We start from the raw sequence: 23,493 nt of genomic DNA on the forward strand, positions 1-23,493 counted from the left end.
AAAAACTGTAATAGCTCTCACGGGACATTTCATGTAGTTTTACAGTAAAATACTGTTAAATGTACGGATTTTGGAAGTACACTGTAAAAAAAACCTTACCATTGAATTTACCATAACTTACCGTAAAAATTACGGTAGCAATTATTATGTTTTACACCATTGAACTTAAATTTACAGTAGAACACTGCTAGCTTTGGTTGACAGTCCTTTACCGTAAAAAAAAAAAAAACGGTAGAAATATGTATGTTTTACGGCATTGAACTAAAGTTTACGGGTAAAAAACTGCAAGCTGGTTTAAAGCGATTTACCGTAAAAATATGGTAGTAATGTTTTAGGTTTTATGGCAGGGATCTAAATATTACAGTAGAAAACTGGCAGCTGTGGTTGCCAGTACTTTACCGTAAAATATATAGTAGAAATATTTTGGTCTTAACAGCACTGAAAAAACGTACGTTTTTTTTGTAAAAAAGCCTATTTAAATAAATATTTATTTATAGAAATTTAATAGATATCAAAAATCCTCCAAAAACTGCACAAATGTTGAGTAAAAACTTTAATAAACAGAGTAAAATTACATTTGTAACAAAAATATTATTCTGTTACAAAAATTAAATGTTTTTGTCTTGGGTCCCTTAAGACCTCAAAGATTGTAGACACAAATGAAGATAATCAGAGGGTTAAAAATGTATAACAAATCATTATTTATCATTGCCACGTGAATTAGATTATAACGTGAATTATCCCGACAACGTTTTATCAGTACAGAGGTAAAGGGAAAGGAAGGAGGCCTTGATAAATCCTGATGTGTGGGGGAACCCCGAGGACAAACAAAAGATTATCAGGTTAAAAGAAACAATATCCAATCAGAAAGCAAGCTGAATTTAATTATCACATCTAATTACATAAAATATCACATGATTAAATAGTCTACACTTTAGAGTGATTAGTAATGGCAAGCTGCCAACTGCATGATCAGTTAATATGAGTGGAAGCAATCAAAAACTATTTTGATATGCTATTGTAACTATTGTTATTTTTTTAACATGATCTTCAAGGTATATGTGTGGCTGTCAATAAAACTGAAGTCAGATAGAATTGTTTTTAGTGTACTTAAGTTTTACAACATTATTTACACATTATTTATTTTTGATGATTTTTACAATACAAATGTTTACAAAATTGATTTAAAGGAAATAAAAAACTGAATAGACAACTATTGCCTTTTGTAGATTTTTCTACAAGAATTTGAGTTGTTTTCTCACCAGATAACATGATTGTTTTCCATTAATATGATAAACATTATATTAATTTAAACATTATTTTTAAATACATTTATGTAGATATAATGTCTGATTGACTGATGTCTACCCATTATATAGTAGTATATAGTAGTAAACAAAAAGAATGTTTACATTTATTAATATTGCTGTACCCTTTGTAAACCAATAAAACAATAGCCTATAAAAAATAATAGTGATGGATTTATGAGATAAAATTCACCTCAAAAGAAAATGACATTCATCTACAAAAATAAAGCATTTTAGGATCAAGGTGTGTTTGTCAAGTCAAGCATCTGGACATTTTACTTGAGACATTTTGCTTCCCATTATTCACATTGACAGATGATCATTAAAGCTTTCCAAAATAAATGTGGAAGTTGTAAAAAGAGGTTCGTTATGAATTTTTATTTTTTTTCTGAACTCCATATCTCAATGTATTGTATTGTTTTGTCTCACTGAGGAGCGAATGGATAGACCAAAAATAATATTATATAGTGGCATCTAACATCTATCATAGGGACCATTTCCATTTATTACACACAAAACATAAAAAAACAGCAGCACAAACAAAATTATATACAGCTGTACAACGTCACTTTCAGATACTTATTGACACACTGTCATGGATCAGAGTTTGAAGCAGTTGACAAGATGTCTTCGCAATGCACCTTATGAGGAAAAAAAACAGCAGCAACAAAGATTATTATTTATTATCGTGAGCATAGCTTATCTACAGCTAAATAATTTTTGATCATTAATTCAATTCAACTATTAATTACTATTAATTAATATTAAATCAAAATGTATTTAGGAAAATTGTACATATAAAACAATTGGCTTACTTCATGGCCGACATGTATAACTCAAGTCCAGGTATTTAACAGTTCCAACACAAGGATCGCCGAAAATTGTGTTGTATGCAGGAAGATAACACGACTTTCTTCCATGGCACCTGATTCATAGACAGAAAATATGTACTTAAGAAAAACTTCATAGACATTAGAAATATATTTTTATTGTTCTTGTAAAATATATAAAATGAAATCGTGAACATTAACACATTTTACTGTTATCTGTAAATCTTACCGATAAGAAACTGTATTAGTGACTGTTCTTCTGCAGCGCGTGTTTGCGGTATGATAATATGGTATCCAGAAAGCACATGTTACACGATCAGCCCGTCCATAGGTGGCTTTAATAATATTTATTGTTCCAGAGGTGTATTCTGACACACATAAAAAGAAAGCAAATTGTAAGATTTAAGCACACACATGTTCAGAATTCTCCCCCATTCATGTCATACACACACAAAAAAAATGATATGTTGGCTTTAATTAACTTTTTTTTATGTAAACAGGATGCACATAACTGCGTTACGTTAAACAAACATTACGTTAAACAAAAATTTTAAGTAATTTTAAGCGACCCAATTAAACTCTGAGCAGAGTGTTAAATGAACAATGAAGCAGTGTTAAAGTTAATGAGATAATTAAGTGAATAATTGAATGATGATTGAGCATTATTGAAGACACCTGATGTTAACAAGCAGAATCACTGAAGGAGAAACCCGTAATTTTAGGTCACCACTATGGAGATCAGTGTGTGTTTTAGTTGGGCTGTTGACCCCCACATTAACTTCAGATTTTGTTTTGGCTGCTGTACATGAGTTAAAACAGCCAGATGATCAATTAGAAAATGTGTTCTGATGGGTTTTATTGGGTTTTAACATAATCATTATTTCACGATCATTTTACCTGAACTTAATAGAACCCAAATTCTGAGTTAAGTTTCCCTTGTCGATTATAGCAATACAATCATACCATTTTCAGCCTTTTCAATGAAATCCAAATGATCAAATCAATAATAATAATAACAAAACATTTGTATGCAGGCACACACAGACATCAATATTTAGCGTATGAATCTCAGCAATGGTGACAAACAGATCACCTCTGAATATAAGCTCATTATCTATTCATGCAGCAATGCATGATGGGAGCCATGAATGAGTTTTGATTGGTGGCACCCAGAATGCACTGCAACATGCTTTATAATTTTCACCATTGTTGAGATTCACAGACTGATTCTTGATGTCTGTGTGTGCCTACATAAACTCTTTTTTTAAGTTTCTTTTTGTTTATTTTTTATTGATTTGATCATTTGAATTTCATTGAAAAAGGCTAAAAATGGTATGCTCTACAATGATAGTGCTGCTATAATCCATAAGGTAAACTTAACTTAGAAATTGGGTTCTATATGAGTTATAGAATCAGATATCCTATATCAGGTCAAATGATTGTGATATAATGATTATGATAAAACACAACCAACATCATCAGAACACATTTTCTAATTGATCATCTGGCTGTTATAACTCATGTACAGCAGCCAGATAAAATGTAAAGATAATGATGTGAGGGTCAAGAGCCCAACTAAAACACATACTGATCTCCATAATGGTGACTTTGAAATCAGGTTTTCTCCTTCAGTGATTCTGCTTGTCAACATCAGAAGTCTTCAATAATGCTCAATCATCACTCAATTATTCACTTAATTATCTCATTAACTTTAACACTGCTTCAGTGTTCATTCAACACTCAGCTCAGAGTTTAATTGGGTCGCTTAAAATGACTTAATTCCATTTGTTTAACGTAACCCAGTTATGTGCATCCTGTTGACATAAAAAAGTTAATTTAAGCCAACATATCAGAACCTGTTGACATAAAAAAGTTAATTTAAGCCAACAAATCAAAACCTGATTACATAAAAAAGTTAATTAAAGCCAACATATCATTTATTTGAGTGAGGTTACATGAACAAATTATGTTTGTTTAACGTAACCCAGTTATGTGCATCCTGTTGACATAAAAAGTTAATTTATGGAACCTGTTGACATAAAAAAGTTAATTTATGGATCCTGTTGACATAAAAAAGTTAATTAAAGCCAATATATAATTTTTTTGAGTGCTATCCTATTGGGACACAAAAGGCCAAAAATATTACTTAAAAATAAAATAAAATACTGAGTAACTCACCACAGCTGAGGATGCCAATCCCTCCTTCACATATCACTGCTGCTTCTATTCCTGCAGAGATTATACAGTAAAATCAATTGAAATAAAAAATTCTAGTTTAATAAAGTTTATAATAAAGTTTAAACTAAATGATACATTAGTCAATTGGCATTCTTACCATGTTGACACAGAAACAGCAGCACTGAGAATCAAAGTCAAACAGAAACAAGCTAAACCACTGAATTGAAGAGTTAAAATCATGCCAGTTCAGCTTATTTTAAATCATTACTTACAAATGATCCAGCTTAGCTTTTGCACCAGCATGTTGAAGGTGTGAATCAAAGGGAAACTCTGGAATTCTCTAAAGGAGGCATATGTGTTCATGGTTTTTATAACAAACACAGACTCATTATCATCTGTTTACTATTGGTAACCAATGTGGAAATGGGAGTTTACAATCTTAGAAATTTCAAAACAAGCAATATTATTAAAGTCTTGGAGACTTTTAAAGTCTGTTTTCATAGAACGGTGTAAATATTTTAACAGTTGATTAGGATTAATATTGCTTCTCAGATATGGGTACTCTTGTTTTGTAGTTATGTTGTGTCATATTACTTTGTATTTTTGTTTGTGCTGCCTATCTTGACCAGGACTCCCTGGTAGAAGATATATTGTATCTCAATGGGACCTTCCTGGTAAAATAAAAAAATAAAAAAATAAATTAAAATAAAATAAAATAAATTATAAAAAACAAAACTTATTTTTCTGTTAACGGCTGCATGGATTTGTGACAATATTATTGTGGCAATATTGCGGCAAGCGCTGAATTTCATCACAACACCATTATAGATAAAAACCTTAAAGTCAAGCTTTATAAATCCAATTGTAGAAATAAAAAAATAACTACATGAGGAAATGGTGACAAATAGCCGATTCATCTTTTGTTGATCGTTAACTTGGCTGATTGCACTAGCAATTTTTTATGATTCTATTGCAACCTACTTTACTGCTTTGTTTTGATCACGTTCAGTCACCTTCATGACCCAATTGAGAGTCCTGAAAATTTCCGGAAAAGTTGTTCCTGTTGTGGGATTGCAAATAACGTTTCTGTTGTGGGATTGCAAATAACATTTTGGAAACATTACCAAAGACCAGGTAACTCTGAATGACATTCTAATAATGTTAATGGAAATAAAACAGATCGGATATTTTACAGTTTGAGTTTTAAACACACTGTATAGGAAAAATAACTGCTGCAATGAATGCATGGGAGCCATGAGTTTAATGCTGTGGTGGCTCCCAGCATGCTTTGCGGCATGAAGCGAGTCATATGATTCATATGCTGATTCTTAATGCAGTTATGTCTAAAGATTTTTTTTTATTATTCCACAGTGTAGGCTATTTAAAAATCCAAATTCAGAATGTCTCGGGCCGTATTCACAAAACATATTGTAATATGTTGTAAGGCAGGTCCCAGAATTTCTGAGCGACCCCTCGAGAAAACAAAGACTCTCCTGAGTATTAACACTTGAACTCTCTTTTGCATATGTAACAGAAACATCCGAGACACAGCACACATGCAGCTCCATCTCCCCCTTCTCCTCCTCACCTAATACTCACTACAAACCTATGCAATGTTAAGGATGTACAAAAAAGTAAATATACATGTTTGGTATCATACGGACTTTTGATTCTCCAACGGGGGGTGGGGGGGGGGGTTGACTTTTGACTTGAGCTCGGCGACTTGAGCTCAGCGACTTCTCCAATGGGGGGTGCTTTGAACATAACTAACAGTGCAAATACAATGTAAATAAGAGATTCATTGATTATTAGTTTTGTCACAAGTCCAGAACTCGGTCACTGAAAAACTTTCTCCATGGGATAAACAAGTGATGTCTTTTGTCCCCATGATGTTTCTGGAATGTTACCCAAGATCAAAAAAATAGAACTTGTAGAAGATTCTTATTTAGAAAAGAAGTAAATTAGCTTAGGAAATAAGTAATTTAGCTATATGTTTGTATACTATTATTTCCCTTGTCTGTAAATTTGGTTTGGCTTTTTGAAGCCTAAAGAAAGGCCTGGAGTGTTGCTTGCAGCAGAAAATTATATTCTAGTATGTCACACCTAAAAATATCTATAGGGTGTGTTACCATCTTTTGAAAAGGATGCATGGTAAATAAGTGTGAGCAAAAATCTGGAGTTGTCTTCTGCAGAAGATGCTCTGCTTTTTTTCAAAAAGGTCGGAGCCACCCCGATCATTAAATATTTATGTAGCACTGAGGATTTCAAAAGGGATGGATAAAACGCACCCCTTATTTTATTACTGTTTTAAATGTATTTGTATTACTGGATTGCACTGTGAGTAAAATAATTTTGGTTAAACTCAGGTTCATCAGCAATTAAGCATTACACTGCTCATCAGTAGCTGACTACCAGAATAGAAGTAGCATTCAGTACATGACGAAGTGCTGTGTACATGGAAAGAAAATCACTCCTTTTTTGACCTGGGTCTTTTGAACAGGTAAGTTGACAACAATCTTTACACAAGTATTGCCCAACAGTATTGTTTTTTTTCTAGAGCTGTAATTCGTGCCTGAGACATTAAGAAATTTTTAATCTGACTGTGATTAAGAGTGTCGTAAGTAAAATGGCAAACGAGTTGCGATGTTAACAATTCAAAAGAAAACAAGTAACTTTTAAAAGTGTAACATATTTTGGCGAGCCAGCCAGGAGGAGGCGACAGAGTGACCAGTACCATTAACCCCCTCCTTCCCACAAGTCAAACCTTCAACAAGATGGACGCCAGTCAGATCATGCGTGATCAAGTGAGTGCAGCTCTGTGGCTGCTAAGGGAAGAGTCTCTCCTGGATGTCTGCAGGTATGTGATGGTCTGGACAGTGGACAGTCTCGCAGCAGGACACGGAGGGCGCTCATCAGGATGGCCAAGTGTCAATTGCATGAGTTTGAAGAGAAACTAGATGGCAATGAAGGTGAAAAGTACTGTGCTGATTTATTAACATTCATTGAAAGACAAAGTAAAGGGTGTAGTCAACTAGATGAAGTATACCCATCAGAGAAGCTCCAAGAGCCGGTTAGAGCCAACTCGCCAAATGCCTGAGGTAACGCTGCGAATGGCGTTTCAAATCTGTCGACAAATAGACCCTTTTAAAGATGGTGACGTTTTTTGTGGGCGGAGCTTAGATGGATGAAACGTTTTGTAGATGGATGAAACGTTTTGAAACGTTACCCAAGATTAAAAAAAATAGAACTTGTAGAAGATTCTTATTTAGAAAAGAAGTAAATTAGCCTGGGAAATAAGTAATTTAGCTATATGTTTGTACACTATTATTTCCCCTGTCTGTGAATTTGGTTTGGCTTTTTGAAGCATTAAGAAAGGCCTGGAGTGTTGCTTGCAGCAGAAAATTATATTCTAGTATGTCACACCTAAAAATATCTATAGGGTGTGTTACCATCTTTTGAAAAGGATGCATGGTATATAAGTGTGAGCAAAAATCTGGAGTTGTCTTCTGCAGAAGATGCTCGGCTTTTTTTCAAAAAGGTTGGAGCCGCCCGATCATTAAATATTTATGTAGCACTGAGGATTTCAAAAGGGATGGATAAAATGCACCCCCTTATTTTATTACTGTTTTAAATGTATTTGTATTACTGACTTGCACTGTGTTCTGAGTAAAATAATTTTGGTTAAACTCAGGTTCATCAGCAATTAAGCATTAGACTGCTCATCAGTAGCTGACTACCAGAATAGAAGTAGCATTCAGTACATGATGAAGTGCTGTGTACATGGAAAGAAAATCACTCCTTTTTTGACCTGGGTCTTTTAAACAGGTAAGTTGACAACAATCTTTACACAAGTATTGCCCAACAGTATTGTTTTTTTTCTAGAGCTGTAATTCGTGCCTGAGACATTCAGACATTTTTAATCTGACTGTGATTAAGAGTGTCGTAAGTAAAATGGCAAACGAGTTGAGATGTTAACAACTCAAAAGAAAACAAGTAACTTTTAAAAGTGTAACATATTTTGGCGAGCCAGCCAGGAGGAGGCGACAGAGTGACCAGTACCATTAACCCCCTCCTTCCCACAAGTCAAACCTTCAACAAGATGGACGCCAGTCAGATTATGCGTGATCAAGTGAGTGCAGCTCTGTGGCTGCTAAGTGAAGAGTCTCTCGTGGATGTCTGCAGGTATGTGATGGTCTGGACAGTGGACAGTCTCGCAGCAGGACACGGAGGGCGCTCATCAGAATGGCCAAGTGTCAATTGCATGAGTTTGAAGAGAAACTAGATGGCAATGAAGGTGAACAGTACTGTGCTGATTTATTAACATTCATTGAAAGACAAAGTAAAGGGTGTAGTCAACCAGAGGAAGTATACCCATCAGAGAAGCTCCAAGAGCCGGTTAGAGCCAACTCGCCAAATGCCTGAGGTAACGATGCGAATGGCATTTCAAATCTGTGGGCAAATAGACCCTTTTAAAGATGGTGACGTTTTTTGTGGGCGGAGCTTAGATGGATGCAGAACGATCGCTCTGGCTGCTTCACTATTAGTTGCTGTAGTCACTGTTAGTTTGCAAGTTTTGTTAGTTTGTTTTTTAACAATGACTGGAGAAAATCTGATTTTATCTTAATGTGCAAGGTCACTCACTGTCCAGGACTGCAATTGTTATTTGCAAAAGTTAATTTAAACAGACGGAACCAGATTGGCTGACACTTACACGCTCAGTCAATGGATGGGTGAGCTGACAGGATTAACGTTAAAGCTTCCTCCGTTTGAGTGGCCTGACTTCCACACCTACTTGATAAAGAAACCGAGGGTAAAGAGAAACTGAGGGCATATAAATCTTTAGATGCCTATAACTACACTGTCAGAAATAGGGGTACAGTAGGAGTCCATTTCTGTCCCCCAAGGTACATATATGTACCTTTTTGAGGGTCAAAAAGGTACATATATGTCCCCAAGCATTAAAAGGTACATATATATATACCGTTTCTTTTAAAGGTTAAGGTACAATATCAAAAGACAGCCTCTGCCAAGTAAATTTTTTTTGTAAAAATTATTTAGTTTTTTTTAAGGTTTTAAGGATACCTTAATCATTTAACCTGTTAACCTTCAAGGCCACTTTTGAAAAATCCCCAGAAATGGCATACCCAAACTTAAACAGATACAGTTCATGAACCCTTTGCACTAAAAGCACAAGTATGATCTCATTTGAAAGCTGACACCTAGTAGTTTATTGTAAATGTAGAAATAATTATTGTCATAATGAAAAAAAATGTTTAAATAGCTTCAAAGTTTTGTAAAGTTATTAGAAATTTACTTTTATGAAACATCTTCATAAAAATAAAATTGAAGTTGGCCCTGGAGGAATCTAGAAATGCACTGCAGCTAAAGCCATATGTGTGACCATTTTATATTTAAAATCTGAAAATGATAAGTCTAAAACTCTGTATTTAGTTAAATGTTTTTCAAGATCATTTCAAATTACTTTATTTTGATTAGACTCTAAAATGCAAACTGATGTTTAGTCATCTTCTGAGTCATCTAATCAGTCTATTGTCTCTATTATTTTGTGGTGCAAACGAGCCCCATTCAGAGTCAGTCTCTCCTTGCACACATTTACACCTCTCCAGACTGGTTATGGCTCTAAATATGCATTTCTTTTGTCTGCATTATAGCTACTAACGACTGGCTATTCACAGGCTATTCATAGGGTTTCAAACCCTAATTTCTTTTATCAAAGTTCTCACTAAATATTTGAAACTGGTATCAAATGCACTGAAACATTTCAGTAAGCATTCCTATTTAGAAAAAAAATCATAAATCAATAACTGCTGGTGGCAGGTGCACCTGGGCTAGCTAGCATGTTAGCTTAGCACACCATCAATACACGACCATTTATGAGATTAAAACCATGTTTGTGCTCCAAACTTACTTTATAACGCAAGTCGAGTGTTTTAAATAATCTTCTGTGATCTGATTTGGCTTCATATAAAAAAAAATCCGACAGAAAATGTATTATTTATAGTGTTCTGCACGATGATGAAATCTATATCGATTAGCATTGCATTATAAATATAATCTATTATTATGAAATACCTGGCATGGCTTGAAGAACACAGGTAACTCAAATATCATTGCAATCATGTTTATTGTCTTCAAAACATCTTTATCTGCATGTTACAGCGATCTCTGTCAGCTACTTTCTGTATCAGTGACGTCCTGGAATGTCACATGACTGGGTCTTCTTCGTGATCCATATATGGACTGTTATTGTGCATATAGCGCCCTCAGGCTATTGGTATGAATTGAAAACACAGCACATCTCAGTAAGAAGCGATCATAATGATTACATCGACGCATTTGGGTATAAATTCAACAAATATTATTCCTGTCTATAGAAATATGATGTGAATCTATGAGAATATATCAATATTTCTCCAAGTCTGCACATTTTTGAGCTAAAGCCCTGAGGGACGTTGTTTTGTGAATCGCTGTCATGACGACAGCACGGAGTGTTTTTTATGAATGGACCAGCTGACGCTCATAATTCATATTAAAGGTATCGACTCATTTTTTCATTTCATAACTCCTGACACAAATTAAGACATAACTGTCACTATAAGTTTCTCAGAATACAATAGTGGTCAAATACTGAATCTTGAGTATTATATCTTTTTAATGATGTATAGTTTGTCAAGGTATAACATTAAATCTGATAGTAAATTTGAACTAAATAAAAAAAAACCGCTTCAGTGCGCCGACGCTCTGGAAACGGTTAACAGGTTAAGGTAGATTTTAACTTATCACTATATTTAAGTAGCCTTGAAATAAAGGAAATAAAAGTTTTGTAAGTCAATTTACTGAGATTAAATCATTATAACACAGTCAAAACTCCAGTGTTAAATGAACTCTCCTGGGAGTCTATTTGGCTCCAAACTCAAGAGTGTTAAAGTGTTAAAATATGAATGTTAAATTAACAATCAAGACTGTTAAAGTTAATGAGCTCATTAAGTGATTCAAAGAGTGATGATTGACCATTATTGAAGACACCTGATGTTAACAAACAGAATCACTGAAGGAGAAAATAAAAAAAAATTAAGACACCGTTATGGTGATCAGTGTTTGCTTTAGTTGGGCTCTTGACCCTTAAACTGTTAATATTAGATTATGTTTCTCTGTTGTATCTGAGTTAAAACTGCCAGATGAACAAAGAGAAAAGTTGAGCAAGTGGTGTTGGTTATGTTTTGACATAATCATAATTTAACCTGAACTCATTTAAAGTCTAATTGTTGACTTAAATGTATATTGTTGAATACAGCAGCCTGTGATTCTACAGACTAAAATCCAGAAATTTGTAATCGTAAGGATTTCTTAAAAGTTTGTCTGATAAAACAAATCTTTCTTTTAGGCACACACAGACATCAAGAATCAGTGTATGAATCTCAACAATGGTGACAAACAGAATATTCCATTAGGGAAAGGACATTAGTAAAACAATTCGGATCATAATTTATTCATACCGCAATGCATGATGGGAGCCATGAATGAGTTTTGATTGGTAGCACCCAGAATGCCCTGCAACATGCTTTATTATTGTCACCATTGTTGAAATTCACAGGCTGATTATTGATGTCAGTGTGTCTACATAAAATAATTTTTAAAAAAGTCTTTTGATCAGAACAACTTTCAAAAAATATTTTGGTTTATATTGAAAATGCTGGAAATCATTTGCTGTAGAATCACAGGCTGCTAAAATCAACAATATACATTTAAATCTGAGATTAGATTCCAAATGAGTTTAATGATTCAAGTAAATTATGATTGTCAAAACATAATCAACACGACTTGATCACCTTTTCTCTTTGTTCCTCTGGCAGTTATAGCTCAGATACAACAGCCAAACAAAATCTAAAATTAATGATTTGAGGGTCAAGAACCCAACTAAAGCACACACTGATCACCATAACGGTGTCTTAAAAAATTATATTTTCTCCTTCAGTGATTCTGATGGTAACATCAGGTGTCTTCAATAATGGTAGATCATCCCTCAATGAATCACTTAATTAGATCATTAACTTTAACACTCTTGAGTGTTAATTGAACACTCATATTTTAACACTTTAACACTCTTGAGTCTGGAGTCATATAAACTCCCAGGAGAGTTCAATTAACACTTGAGTTTTTGCGGTTGGATCTCAAGGTACATAAATGTACCTTTTTGAGGGTCAAAAAGCATTAAAAGGTACATATATGTACCGTTTATTTTAAAGGTTAAGGTACAATATTGTACCCTTGAGGGTACAGCCCCAGTGACAAGGCATTGTACCCCTAAAGGTACAATTATGTACTTTATTTTCTGAGACTGTATGTAGAGCCAGCCCTGATTGGCTGCTTGAATCTCAATTTAAAAGAACGTCCAGTTTTCGGTCTTTACTTCTTTTGGCCATCGGTTGAGAAGAAGTCATGGCAAGGTTACTCATGGTTCTTCCAGGGCTTTCAACCGAGGAGGTCCTTCAGAAAATATCAGAAGCAGCCATAGAAGTAACCGACGTCGAGATGAAAGGAGATGAAATGGACTTTCAGGCAAATGAATCTTACTCAGATGATGATAATTTGTATGTCACAGTTAGACATAGAGTTTAAAATGAAATGTTGGAAAATGTGAAAATAAAAAGAATTTTATAATTTCTGATTTTAGTTCAGCGTGTGTGTAATATATATATATATATATATATATATATATATATATATATATATATATATATATCATTATAGTCAACAATTGTACCCTGTCAAAGACAATTCTTTGCCATTTTTGAAGGGTCCATTTTTGTACTGTTAAATAAAGGTACAAAATTGTCACCACAGGTACAAGACTGGTCTCTTAAGGTACAAATCACAAGGGTATAAATATGTACCCTATACCAAGGGTACAATATTGTACCCTTGAGGGTACAGCCCCAGTGACAAGCCATTGTACCCCTAAAGGTACAATTATGTACTTTATTTTCTGAGAGTGTATGTGCTGAATGGTCATGTACAAGATTTGTGTGGTATGATCCGCAGTTCTGCCTAGCCAGCACCAAGAAGACGACAATGTAAAGAGTGACATTATGGTGCAATTTTAATGTGAATTTTGTTCTAGAAAAAAAAATTCCAGATACAGCATACTCACTTTTCATTGATTCTTGCACCCAACAACACAACAGAATGACATTTAATAATTGTTATTTAAATTCCTTATGAACCCAAATCTGTGCTGGTTTGTATTAGCCACCTCCAGTTTTCTCTTTGTTTTGCAACCAGCTAGCGCTGTGACATAACTGTGACGTCGGCTCGAAATTGGTCAACTGGAGAGAGTGGTCAGAGGGATAAATTATCATATCTCAGTTTAGTCCGCCAGAAAAGGGGCACACACAGACAGAAATGGTTGAGGCTGTAATCAGGGCTGTTGGGCTGAACTTCAGTGCACTCCTCATCATCCTAAAGGGCCACTATAGAGTAGATAGTTCCACAGAGCTTTACCACCAGCTTCTTAGCATCTCCCAAGAGCCCAAAGAGACTGCCCTGAACCTTGTATTCTGTGCGATCGAGCAGAAAAAGAAACTGTTATGGAAAGCAGCGAATGAAGACACATATGAACAGTAGGGCAGAGCTGTCATTCAGCGCAAGTTCCAATCGTTCGATTGAACCTGGACTGTTGAGTGATTCTGTGATGTTCCAAATTCTACCCCACCTCAGCATAATGGTTGAGGAACTGATACAAAAAGTGGGGCAGAAAAAATTTGAAAGTGAGAGACAAGATAAATGGAAAATATCCACTGCTGGTAAAACCCCCAAAGTACAGGAGCTTCAAGTCAGTGTCAATTAAAACAGTAAAGCGGAATGAGACTAAGCCTGACAGCAAAAATGAGCAGCAGATGATGGAAGATCTTTGCAAGGAAATGCAGCAGAAGTTTTGGGCTGTAATGGAGGCAAGTCCCGGCCCTCGTGGACTGAAGCAGGGAGTGAGAGGCTGCAAGAAGTGCAAGGAGGAGGGAACGGGTGAGAACTGTTTGCACTGTTTTAAATGTGGGCAGGAGGGCCACTTCTCTCGTGGGGACAGAACCACGTCAGGAAAGGGCATGGACTACTGAGGGGGCCAGCAGTAGTACGAAGCCGATTGCCCCGAAACAAGTAGCCACCAACCAGCCCAGTCATGCTACCAACAACAGCTGGCACCTCATCGGCTGTAAGTGTGATTAACTACATACCACCTCAACACCAGCCACAGTTGATAAGCCTTGTGGGTAGTCGATGTATAGTTGACTGCGGCATGGATAATTGCCCAGTTAGAGCCCTGTGGGACACGGGAGCACAGTCCAGCATTGTGAATGACCTCTGGCGACTGAACCACCTCCCCCACACCATTGTTAAGCCTATCTCAGAGTTGTTGGGGGATGAGACACTGACAGTCTTTGCTTTTAATAACACACCCTTTCCATATATTGGCTGGATTCAAGTCAGTTTCAGACTAGGCAGTGACCGCACCAAGACAAATGATTTACAAGTGCCAATAGTGTCGAGCGACCCAGCAGTTGCCAGTGACCCTATCATCGTTTACAACGTATTGAGGCCATCATCAACAGAAAAGAGGAAAAGACTGAAGGTGAAAGGAAGCAGTTGGCTCTCAAAACTGCTCGTCGTGTGGTGAAGTTGATTCAGAACGGTTATTCAGAGACTGGTGTAGTTCGTACTGGCGGAAAAAGAGTACCCGTTCCAGAAAACCAAGTCATCACCGTTTATATTAGAGCGCATGTGAGTTCACAAGCCCAAGGCCAAAACATGTTATTGGCTGACATGTGGCATTACTATGGCCTGCTTGTGGCCCAGATATGGCAAACAGGAGTGAGCCACCCAAGGGCCATCATTCCACACTGCATTTACCAGATCATCATTCCACAAGTGCCAGATGTGGGCCGAGATAATGTTGCTATCTGGGGAACATGTGATGTCCACGACCCCTTAAAATGAGTTTGAAGTGATTGATTCTGGGGTTTGTAATCAATGAAGTGAGTGAATTCAAATAGTTTTCTCTGTAGTCGTACGGCTTTCCAGGTTGTGTTTAGCCTGTCCTTGTAGTTCCCTCTGTTAATAAAACTACATATTTTGATCAAAGTTGTAGTGGTGTGTAGCGAAGTTGTAATACGCAACAGCCTATTAAGAAAAAGACATTACAATATGTTTTGTGAATACGGCCCCAGACATTCTGAATTTGGATTTTTAAATAGCCTACACTGTGGAATAATTATTTTTTAGACATAACTGCATTAAGAGTCAGCATATGAATCATTTGACACATGCCGCAATCATATGACATGCATGCAGCATTCATTGCAGCAGTTATTTGTCCTACAGTGTGTTTAAAACTCAAACTTTAAAATATCCGATCTGTTTTATTTCCAGTAACATTATTAGAATGTCATTCAGAGTTATCTGGTCTTTGGTAATGTTTCCAAAATGTTATTTGCAATCCCACAACAGAAAAGTTATTTGCAATCCCACAACAGGAGCTGCACCTCGTCCACTGACCCTGATCAGTTTTCAGGGGTTTTCATCTTCTTTTTTCAAGCAAGTAACTTACTTTAAAAACAGGTGCTACAGCGTTGGCTGTCTACTGGCTATTTTAAATGACGCTGGTAGTGACAATTCTGTCTGACCAATCAGTGATCTGCAGTGTTTTCACGTCACATTTTAGTATTGGTACGGCATGCTTGGAACCTCAACAGACCAGGTACCATTTAAAGCGAGCCAAAGCGAGCCGTACCGAACCAAGCCATGCATTGGAGAAGTGCCAAAGCGTGCCTTGCAGAACCGAGCCGTACCGTACCATGCAGTGGAAAAGCCCCAATTAATGACAGAAATCACAGCAGCAGGGTTTTTAATGGCGCTTTTCCACTGCACGATACGGCTCGGTTCGGTACGGCACGCTTTGGCACTTTTCCACTGCATGGCACGGTTTCTGTTGAGTTTTTGTGGGTCCCCATTGTTTGCCGAAGAGTAGAGCCTGTGCTTCAGTCCAGAAGATGATCACAAAACATTGAGAATATGCTGCACGCTGCTTTATTTAACAGGCAGTGACTGTGTAGTTGCTGATCCAGTGACATTTTTTTTATATACAATATATTTTTTTAGTTTGCTCAAATGAAACAAGTTCATATTAGTACTATGCTCATATTATTAGCACATTATAAATATTAGGCAAGGCAAGGCAAAGCAAAAATTAATTAACTCGAGATTTAATTTAGTGCATGGTTTTTACAGTAACACACTGGGAAGAAGGGCTGGGCAATATATCACACGATATTGTTATGCGCATGTCGTTAGTAAAGCCGGTTCCTTGATTAGTAGTAAATCGCCTTCACCTGCTTTCAGATGGAGCGGCATTTACTACAAAGAGCCGTAGTTAACTGACAAGCTGACCCTTATCGCATTAATATCGCGGACGTATCGCCAGCGATATTTAATGCGACATGGCTCAGCTTGTCAGTTAACTACGGCTCTTTGTACACAGCAAAAACTCCAGTGTTAAATTAACACTCCTGGGATATGAGTCCACACTCAAGAGTGTTGAAGTTAATGATATAATTAAGTGATTAATTGAGTGATGATTGAGCATTTCGGAAGACAAATGATGTTAACAAGCAGATTCACTGAAGGAAAAAATCTCAAATTGTAAGCCACCGTTATGGCGATCATTGTTTGCTTTAGTTGGAATCTTAACCCTTATATTATTAACTTAAGATTTTGTTTGGCTGTTGTATCTGAGTTATAACTGCCAGATGAACAAAGAAAAAAAGTGATCTGATGGTGTTGGTTATATTATGACAATCATCATTTGAACTTTATATTTTTGATTTATGTTGTTGGTTACAGCATAACTGTGATTCTGCATAAATATCCAGAATTTTAGCTATAATATAAAGGATTTCTTAAAAGTTGTTTTCTAAAAAAAAATCTTTCTATTAGGCACACACAGACTTCAAGATTCAGTCTATGCATCTCAACAATGGTGACGAGCAGAATATTCAATTAGGAAAAGTAAATTACATCGAAAATTCAGATCATAATTTATTCATACCGCAATGCTTGATGGGAGCCATTAATGAGTTGTGATTGGTGGCAGCCACTGCAACATGCATTATTATTGTCACCATTTTGAGATTCACAGGCTGATTATTGATGTCTGTGTTTCTAAATAAATTTATTTGAAAGTGTTTTGATCAGAACAATGTTTATTAAATATTTTGGATTATAAGACACATACCTATACTCACATATACTCTAAAATCACAAAGGCCAATAAGTTAAACCAAACTATCTCAATAAAATTCAATTTTCAGATCACATCATGATTATGCCGAAACATAACCAACACTATCAGATCACACTTTTCTTTGTTCATCTGAATGTTATAATAAAATAACAGCAGACAAACAAATTTAAAGTGAATGTATAAAGGTTAAGAGCCCAACTAAAGCAAACACTTATCGCCATAACGGTTGCTTACAATTTGTGATTTTTGCCTTCAATGATTCTGCTTGTCATCAGGTGTCTTCAATAATGCTCAAACATCACTAAATTAATCACTTAATTATCTCATTAACTTTAAGACTCTTGAGTGTTAATTTAACACTGGAGTTTGTGCTGTAGAGTAAATGCCGCTCCATCTGAAAGCAGGTGAAGGTGATTTACTACTAATCAAGGAACCGGCTTTACTGACGAGATGCGCATAACAATATCGTGCGATATATCGCCCAAACCTAATTAGTACTGAAGACAAACTGACAAAAGAAACATTTAGAATTCAGAGTAATTTCGTTTTTTTATAGTTCAATAAATTTGCTTTTTTCTCATTGTTGAATTCAGCAATTACATGCACAGAATGAGTAAACAGCACACAGCAAAATCCCCAGTGTTAAATTAACACTCTTGGTGTACATATAGGTCCAACTACAGGGTGTTAGAAATGAACACTGAAGCAGTGTTGAAGTTAATGAGATAATTAAGTGATTAATTAAGTGATGATTGGCCATTAGTGGTGACACCTGATGTTAATAAGAAGAAGCATTGAAGGAAAGAGAAACAACAAGAAAGGAAAAAAAGAGAAACACAAGAACTACTGACTTCGAGCCTTTACACATTATTGCACTTATTATTACCAGTGCAACTTTATTTCTGTCATACATCTACAAAAGTTATTGAGAATCAAAAGAAGTTTAGACGGCAATGTTTTATGGAATTTTTAATTTCATGCCACCATTATGGTGGTCAGTGTTTGTTTTAGTTGGGCTCTTGAACCTTTTCATTTTTTATTGTTAGTTTTTCTCTGGCTTCTCCACCATTGTGTTTATAAAGCACATTTGTTATTGCGTGAGATAACCTGCTAACAATATGTTGTGATGATGACATTATCATCACATAGTGACCTGATTCACTGATGGCATTCAGAGTCTAAATGTTTGACTATATTGTTGATGTTGTGTTTTAATATTGGTGATTGTAGCCCAGAGATTCTACAGTTTGAGATCCAACAGCAATATGAAAAATTTTGAAAAATCTTTGTGCACTGGAGCTCTTATGTTTAGACACACAAACATCAATAATCAGCATATAAATCACAACAATGGTGACAATAAACAAACTAGTGACACACAGATCAACTCTGAACATCACAAAACAAGCTATTAAAGTCATAACAAAAGAATAGCAAAAAAAAACATGCAAACAGGAAAAACAATGAAAATTTCAGGACAAATTCAGCTGTATAATTTATTCATACTGCAATGCATGAAGGGAGCCATGGATGCATTTTGATTGGTGGCTCCCATCATACACCGCAATATGAATCTTTCGTGTGATTGTCACCATTGTTGAGATTCATATGTAGATTATTGATATCTGTGTGGGATTTTAAAACCTTCAGATTATTAAAGCACTGCTGGAATTAGCTACTGTAATGAATAGAACATTTGTATAATCAGTTTATAATGCTGGTTGAGTGCATCAGGACACAACAGGATTGTAATTTCATAATTTAAACATAACCATCATGACCTGGGCTGTGTTTCCCAAAAGCATTTTAAGCCTAACTTGATCGTAACGATTGCAACAAAAGGTCTGTACGCTCAAATTAGGCTTACGATGCTTTCGGGAAACACAGCCCATGTCATGGTTTCTCTTGCAGTAACACGTGTGCTTTATAAACACAGAGTTGGAGCAGCCAGAGAAAAACTAATGTTAAAAAGCAAAGAGTCCAGATCCCAACTAGAGCAAACACTGATCGCCATAATGGTGACATGAAACGAAACATTCCATAAAGCATTACCATCTAAACTTCTGTTCAATATAAATAAGAATGTGTGTAGATGTATGACAGAAATACACTGGTAATAATAAGTACAATAATGTCTAATGGCTCGAAGTAAGTATTTCTTGTGTTTCTCTTTTTTCTGTTCTTGTTGTTTCTCTTTCCTTCAATGATTCTGCTTATTAACATCAGGTGTCACCACTAATGGCCAATCATCACTTAATTAATCACTTAATTATCTCATTAACTTCGACACTGCTTCAGTGTTCATTTTTAACACCCTATAGTTGGACCTATATGTACACCAAGAGTGTACATATGTACACTGGGGATTTTGCTGTGCACCAAAAATGTGAATTGCTTAAAACCCTCATTAAAGAGTAAAATATACTCTGTGAACTCAAGTGAATCAGACTCAGAATTTGCCTGTAGTCGAGAAAATCACCACCACCGCTCTTTAGTTGAAGGAGAACACGATCTGTCAATCGACCTGACAGTATTTGGGGCGTTTTAAAGATTCCCTGATCCGTGATTGAGAGGCGTGAAGTCGGACACTTTCTGCTTTCCGTGAAGTCACCTGATCTACATTACATGAAACTACGCAGTTTATATACGGTTTTCATTCAAGCAAAATCAAAACACATGGTGTTTATTTTTAAATACAATGTTCTATTTTCTTGGCAATACTAAACTGAGAATGATCTAGAATGAGGCGAATCTGTGTGTCATTTAGGGCCTACAGTATTACATTTACATTTATTCATTTAGCTGACGCTTTTATCCAAAGCGACTTACAATTGCTATATATGTCAGAGGTCGCACGCCTCTGGAGCAACTAGGGGTTAAGTGTCTTGCTCAGGGACACAATGGTGTCTCACAGTGGATTCAAACCCGGGTCTCTCACACCAAAGGCATGTGTCTTATCCATTGCGCCATCACCACCACCAATAAATGTATAGTCCTATCAGTAGAAAACAGACATTTTGAATGCAGTTTTATTTATTTATTTTGAATAGGTTAGCTCAGAGGAAATAATGAACTAAAAACAATCTTAAAATTTGAAATATATTCATACTAATGATCAAGATATAGCAGAAGCAGTGAGCTTTCAGAAACCTGTTGGTCGAGATGTTAGAGATGTCTTTAAGTTCAGAAAAAAACTATACACAAATGTCCCAGTAACAGAAACTTGGTGAAGAATGACTTTTGGATAATACCTGAATATCTAAGCAAACTAATGAAATTCTTCCTTGTGTTTTGCTGTACTGTGTTTTCTGTCCTTTACACTAGACGGCACTGCTGTGACCATATTAAGACACGCGGGATGGATTGTTAAGGCAAAGACCATATTAAGACAATGGCGAGACTCGGAGTGACTTCTTGGTTGAACTCTGTGTAGTCCTACATCTGTCGAAACTTCTGTTTGCTTTGAGACTTACTGTCCTAGATGTCGGTGTCATGAGTGTTTACAAGTAGTTAGTTACTAGTGTTAGTTTAGTTAGATTGTGTAATTCAGTTATAATGTGGTATGATCTTTTTTTTTTTTTACAAGTATCTCAACGAGAAATCCCAATATTGTCAAATTGTTGTCAAAATATTGTTAAAGCTACTTCTGACAAACAAACAAGAGTTTCATGAAGTTTAACAAAAAAGACCAAATGTAACATTTTTCATGATCAGTTCTCAATACAGCCATTATTATACTCATCTGAGGAGAAGTTTTACTCTTAATATATGTGTGATTATTAAAAGTTCAGTAATGGATATGACAAAATAATATATAGAATCTATGTATGATTTAATTGGTCAAACGACACAGTTTCACCGCTGAGTTACTATCTAATCCAATCATGGTGTAGAGCGGATGAGTGAATGTGGTATGGACTCTGTGGATGAGACTCATTGTGTCTGAGACGCTGTAGAAGGACATGTTGATGATCCAAATACACTCCTACTCTACTGCTGGACACTACAGGGAGGACGATCTCAATGTTAAAAATAATTTCTGAGCAAACGTATAATTTCTGACTATACGTTTACAAGTATTTTAAATGTTTCCAGCCCAGTTTCTGAGTTAGGTTTACTTTATTAATTATACAGCACTGTCCTTGTACAGCATAATGTTTTTAACTTTTACAATGTAATCCAAATACATTCTTAAACGTTTCTCTTATACAAAAAAAATTATATTTGTATAATATAATTTTTTTGTGAATCTCAACAATGGTGACCATTATAAAGCATGTTGCAGTGCATTCTGGGTGCCACCAATCAAAACTTATTCATGGCTCCCATCATGCATTGCTGCATGTATAAATAATGAGCTTATGTTCAGAGGTGATCTGTTTGTCACCATTGCTGAGATTCATACACTAATTCTTGATGTCTATGTGTGCCTACATAAAATATTTTGTAAAAGTTTATTTTTTATTGATTTGATCATTTGCATTTCATTGAGAAAGCTAAAAATTGTATGCTTTACAATGACAGTGCTGCTATAATCCATAAGGTAAACTTAACTTAGAAATTATGCTCTCATTGAGATCAGTGATTCAGGTCAAATAATGATTGTTAAAACACAACCAACACCATCAGATCACATTTTCTATTTGTTCATTTGGCTGTTATACCTCAGGTACAGCAGCCAAACAAAATCTAAAGTTAATAATTTGAAGGTCAAGAGCCCAACTAAAGCAAACACTGATCACCATAATGGTGACGTAAACATTCCAGTTTTCTCCTTCAGTGATTCTGCTTGTTAAGATGTCTTCAATAATGCTCAATCATCACTCAATTATTCACTTAATTATCTCATCAACTTTAACATTGCTTCAGGGTATGTTTAACACTCTGCTCAGAGTTTATATAATTCACACTCGCATTGTTGATTTTACACTGGGGATTTTGCTGTGTATATGCATGTTAATTGGTTAATTTGATGTCCTCACACTCCAAAGACAGAGGTGACATGTGTGAAAGACTTACAAGCAAGGTATTTTACTCAGACATATTAAAAAATTAGCATGACTATGCAAAACCTGCAGTAGCTCGATTGTTGCTCAAGTCAGTAAAACCTACCAAAGTACCTGTTCCAGATATCTTTTGTATCTCATCACTGCAAAACTGCAGAAGTTTGTCTCTGAGTTGAGAGACAGATTTCACTACATCATGAAAAGACAGATGAGAATTGACAGTGTTGCTGTCTGTAGATCCAGAGAGAGAGACAGACGACATACTCTACAGACACAAAGACAAACACACAAACTTGATGGAATTCCAGAAGCATGTTAAAAACCTCAGTGTTTGAGAAGATCTCTGTTACCTGGAGGAAATGAACATGATCCTGTGTGTGTGTGTGTGTGTGTGTGTGTGTGTGTGTGTGTGTGTGTGTGTGTGTGTGTGTGTGTGTGTGTGTGTGTGTGTGTGTGTGTGTGTGTGTGTGTGTGTGAAAGCTTCTTCAGCTCAGCGTCTCTCCTCCTCAGATCATCAATCTCCTGCTTCAGTCGCTCCAGTCGTTCTTCAGCTCAACTCACTGCAGATTGTTCCTGATCTCTGATCAGCTGCGTCATCTCAGAGCGACGTCTCTCAATGGAGCGGATGAGCTCAGTGAAGATCCTCTCACTGTCCTCCACTGCCGTCTGTGCAGAGCGATGTTATAGAACACACATAAAGTTTATTACATGATAATAAAGTTTTGGAGATCAAGACTTTCAAAGACTGCCAGCAACATATGATCCCCCTTTGATTTGTTCACCAACTGATTCGCTAACTTGTTTTCATCCAGTTACCTCTGCTCAGTAGTTGATATTGTTTCCAAGGCTAAATGTTCCAG

General features: G+C 35.9%; 1 protein-coding gene across 2 annotated transcripts in view; it reads right to left on the reverse strand.

Annotated features, from left to right (window-relative positions):
* Positions 1 to 540: 540 nt before the first annotated feature.
* The window catches only part of LOC143710893 (L-rhamnose-binding lectin ELEL-1-like), a 52,762-nt gene continuing 29,809 nt past the window's right edge, over positions 541 to 23,493 (reverse strand). The window contains exons 1-6 of one of the 2 annotated variants that reach the window (XM_077202113.1): positions 4,588 to 6,294; positions 4,473 to 4,496; positions 4,316 to 4,366; positions 2,367 to 2,505; positions 2,123 to 2,232; positions 541 to 1,948 (exon numbers count right to left, since the gene is read on the reverse strand). In XM_077202113.1, the coding sequence (XP_077058228.1) occupies positions 2,124 to 2,232; positions 2,367 to 2,505; positions 4,316 to 4,366; positions 4,473 to 4,496; positions 4,588 to 4,678 (414 nt within the window). In that variant the 5' untranslated portion in view covers positions 4,679 to 6,294 and the 3' untranslated portion in view covers positions 541 to 1,948; position 2,123. Of the gene's footprint in view, positions 1,949 to 2,122; positions 2,233 to 2,366; positions 2,506 to 4,315; positions 4,367 to 4,472; positions 4,497 to 4,587; positions 6,295 to 23,493 lie in introns of those variants that run through there. The other variant, XR_013194682.1, reaches the window with a different exon arrangement.

Source organism: Siphateles boraxobius, unplaced genomic scaffold, assembly GCF_051911475.1.
Source record: "Siphateles boraxobius isolate OS27281-9 unplaced genomic scaffold, OSU_SipBor_1 49, whole genome shotgun sequence".
Classification (NCBI taxonomy): domain Eukaryota; kingdom Metazoa; phylum Chordata; class Actinopteri; order Cypriniformes; family Leuciscidae; genus Siphateles; species Siphateles boraxobius.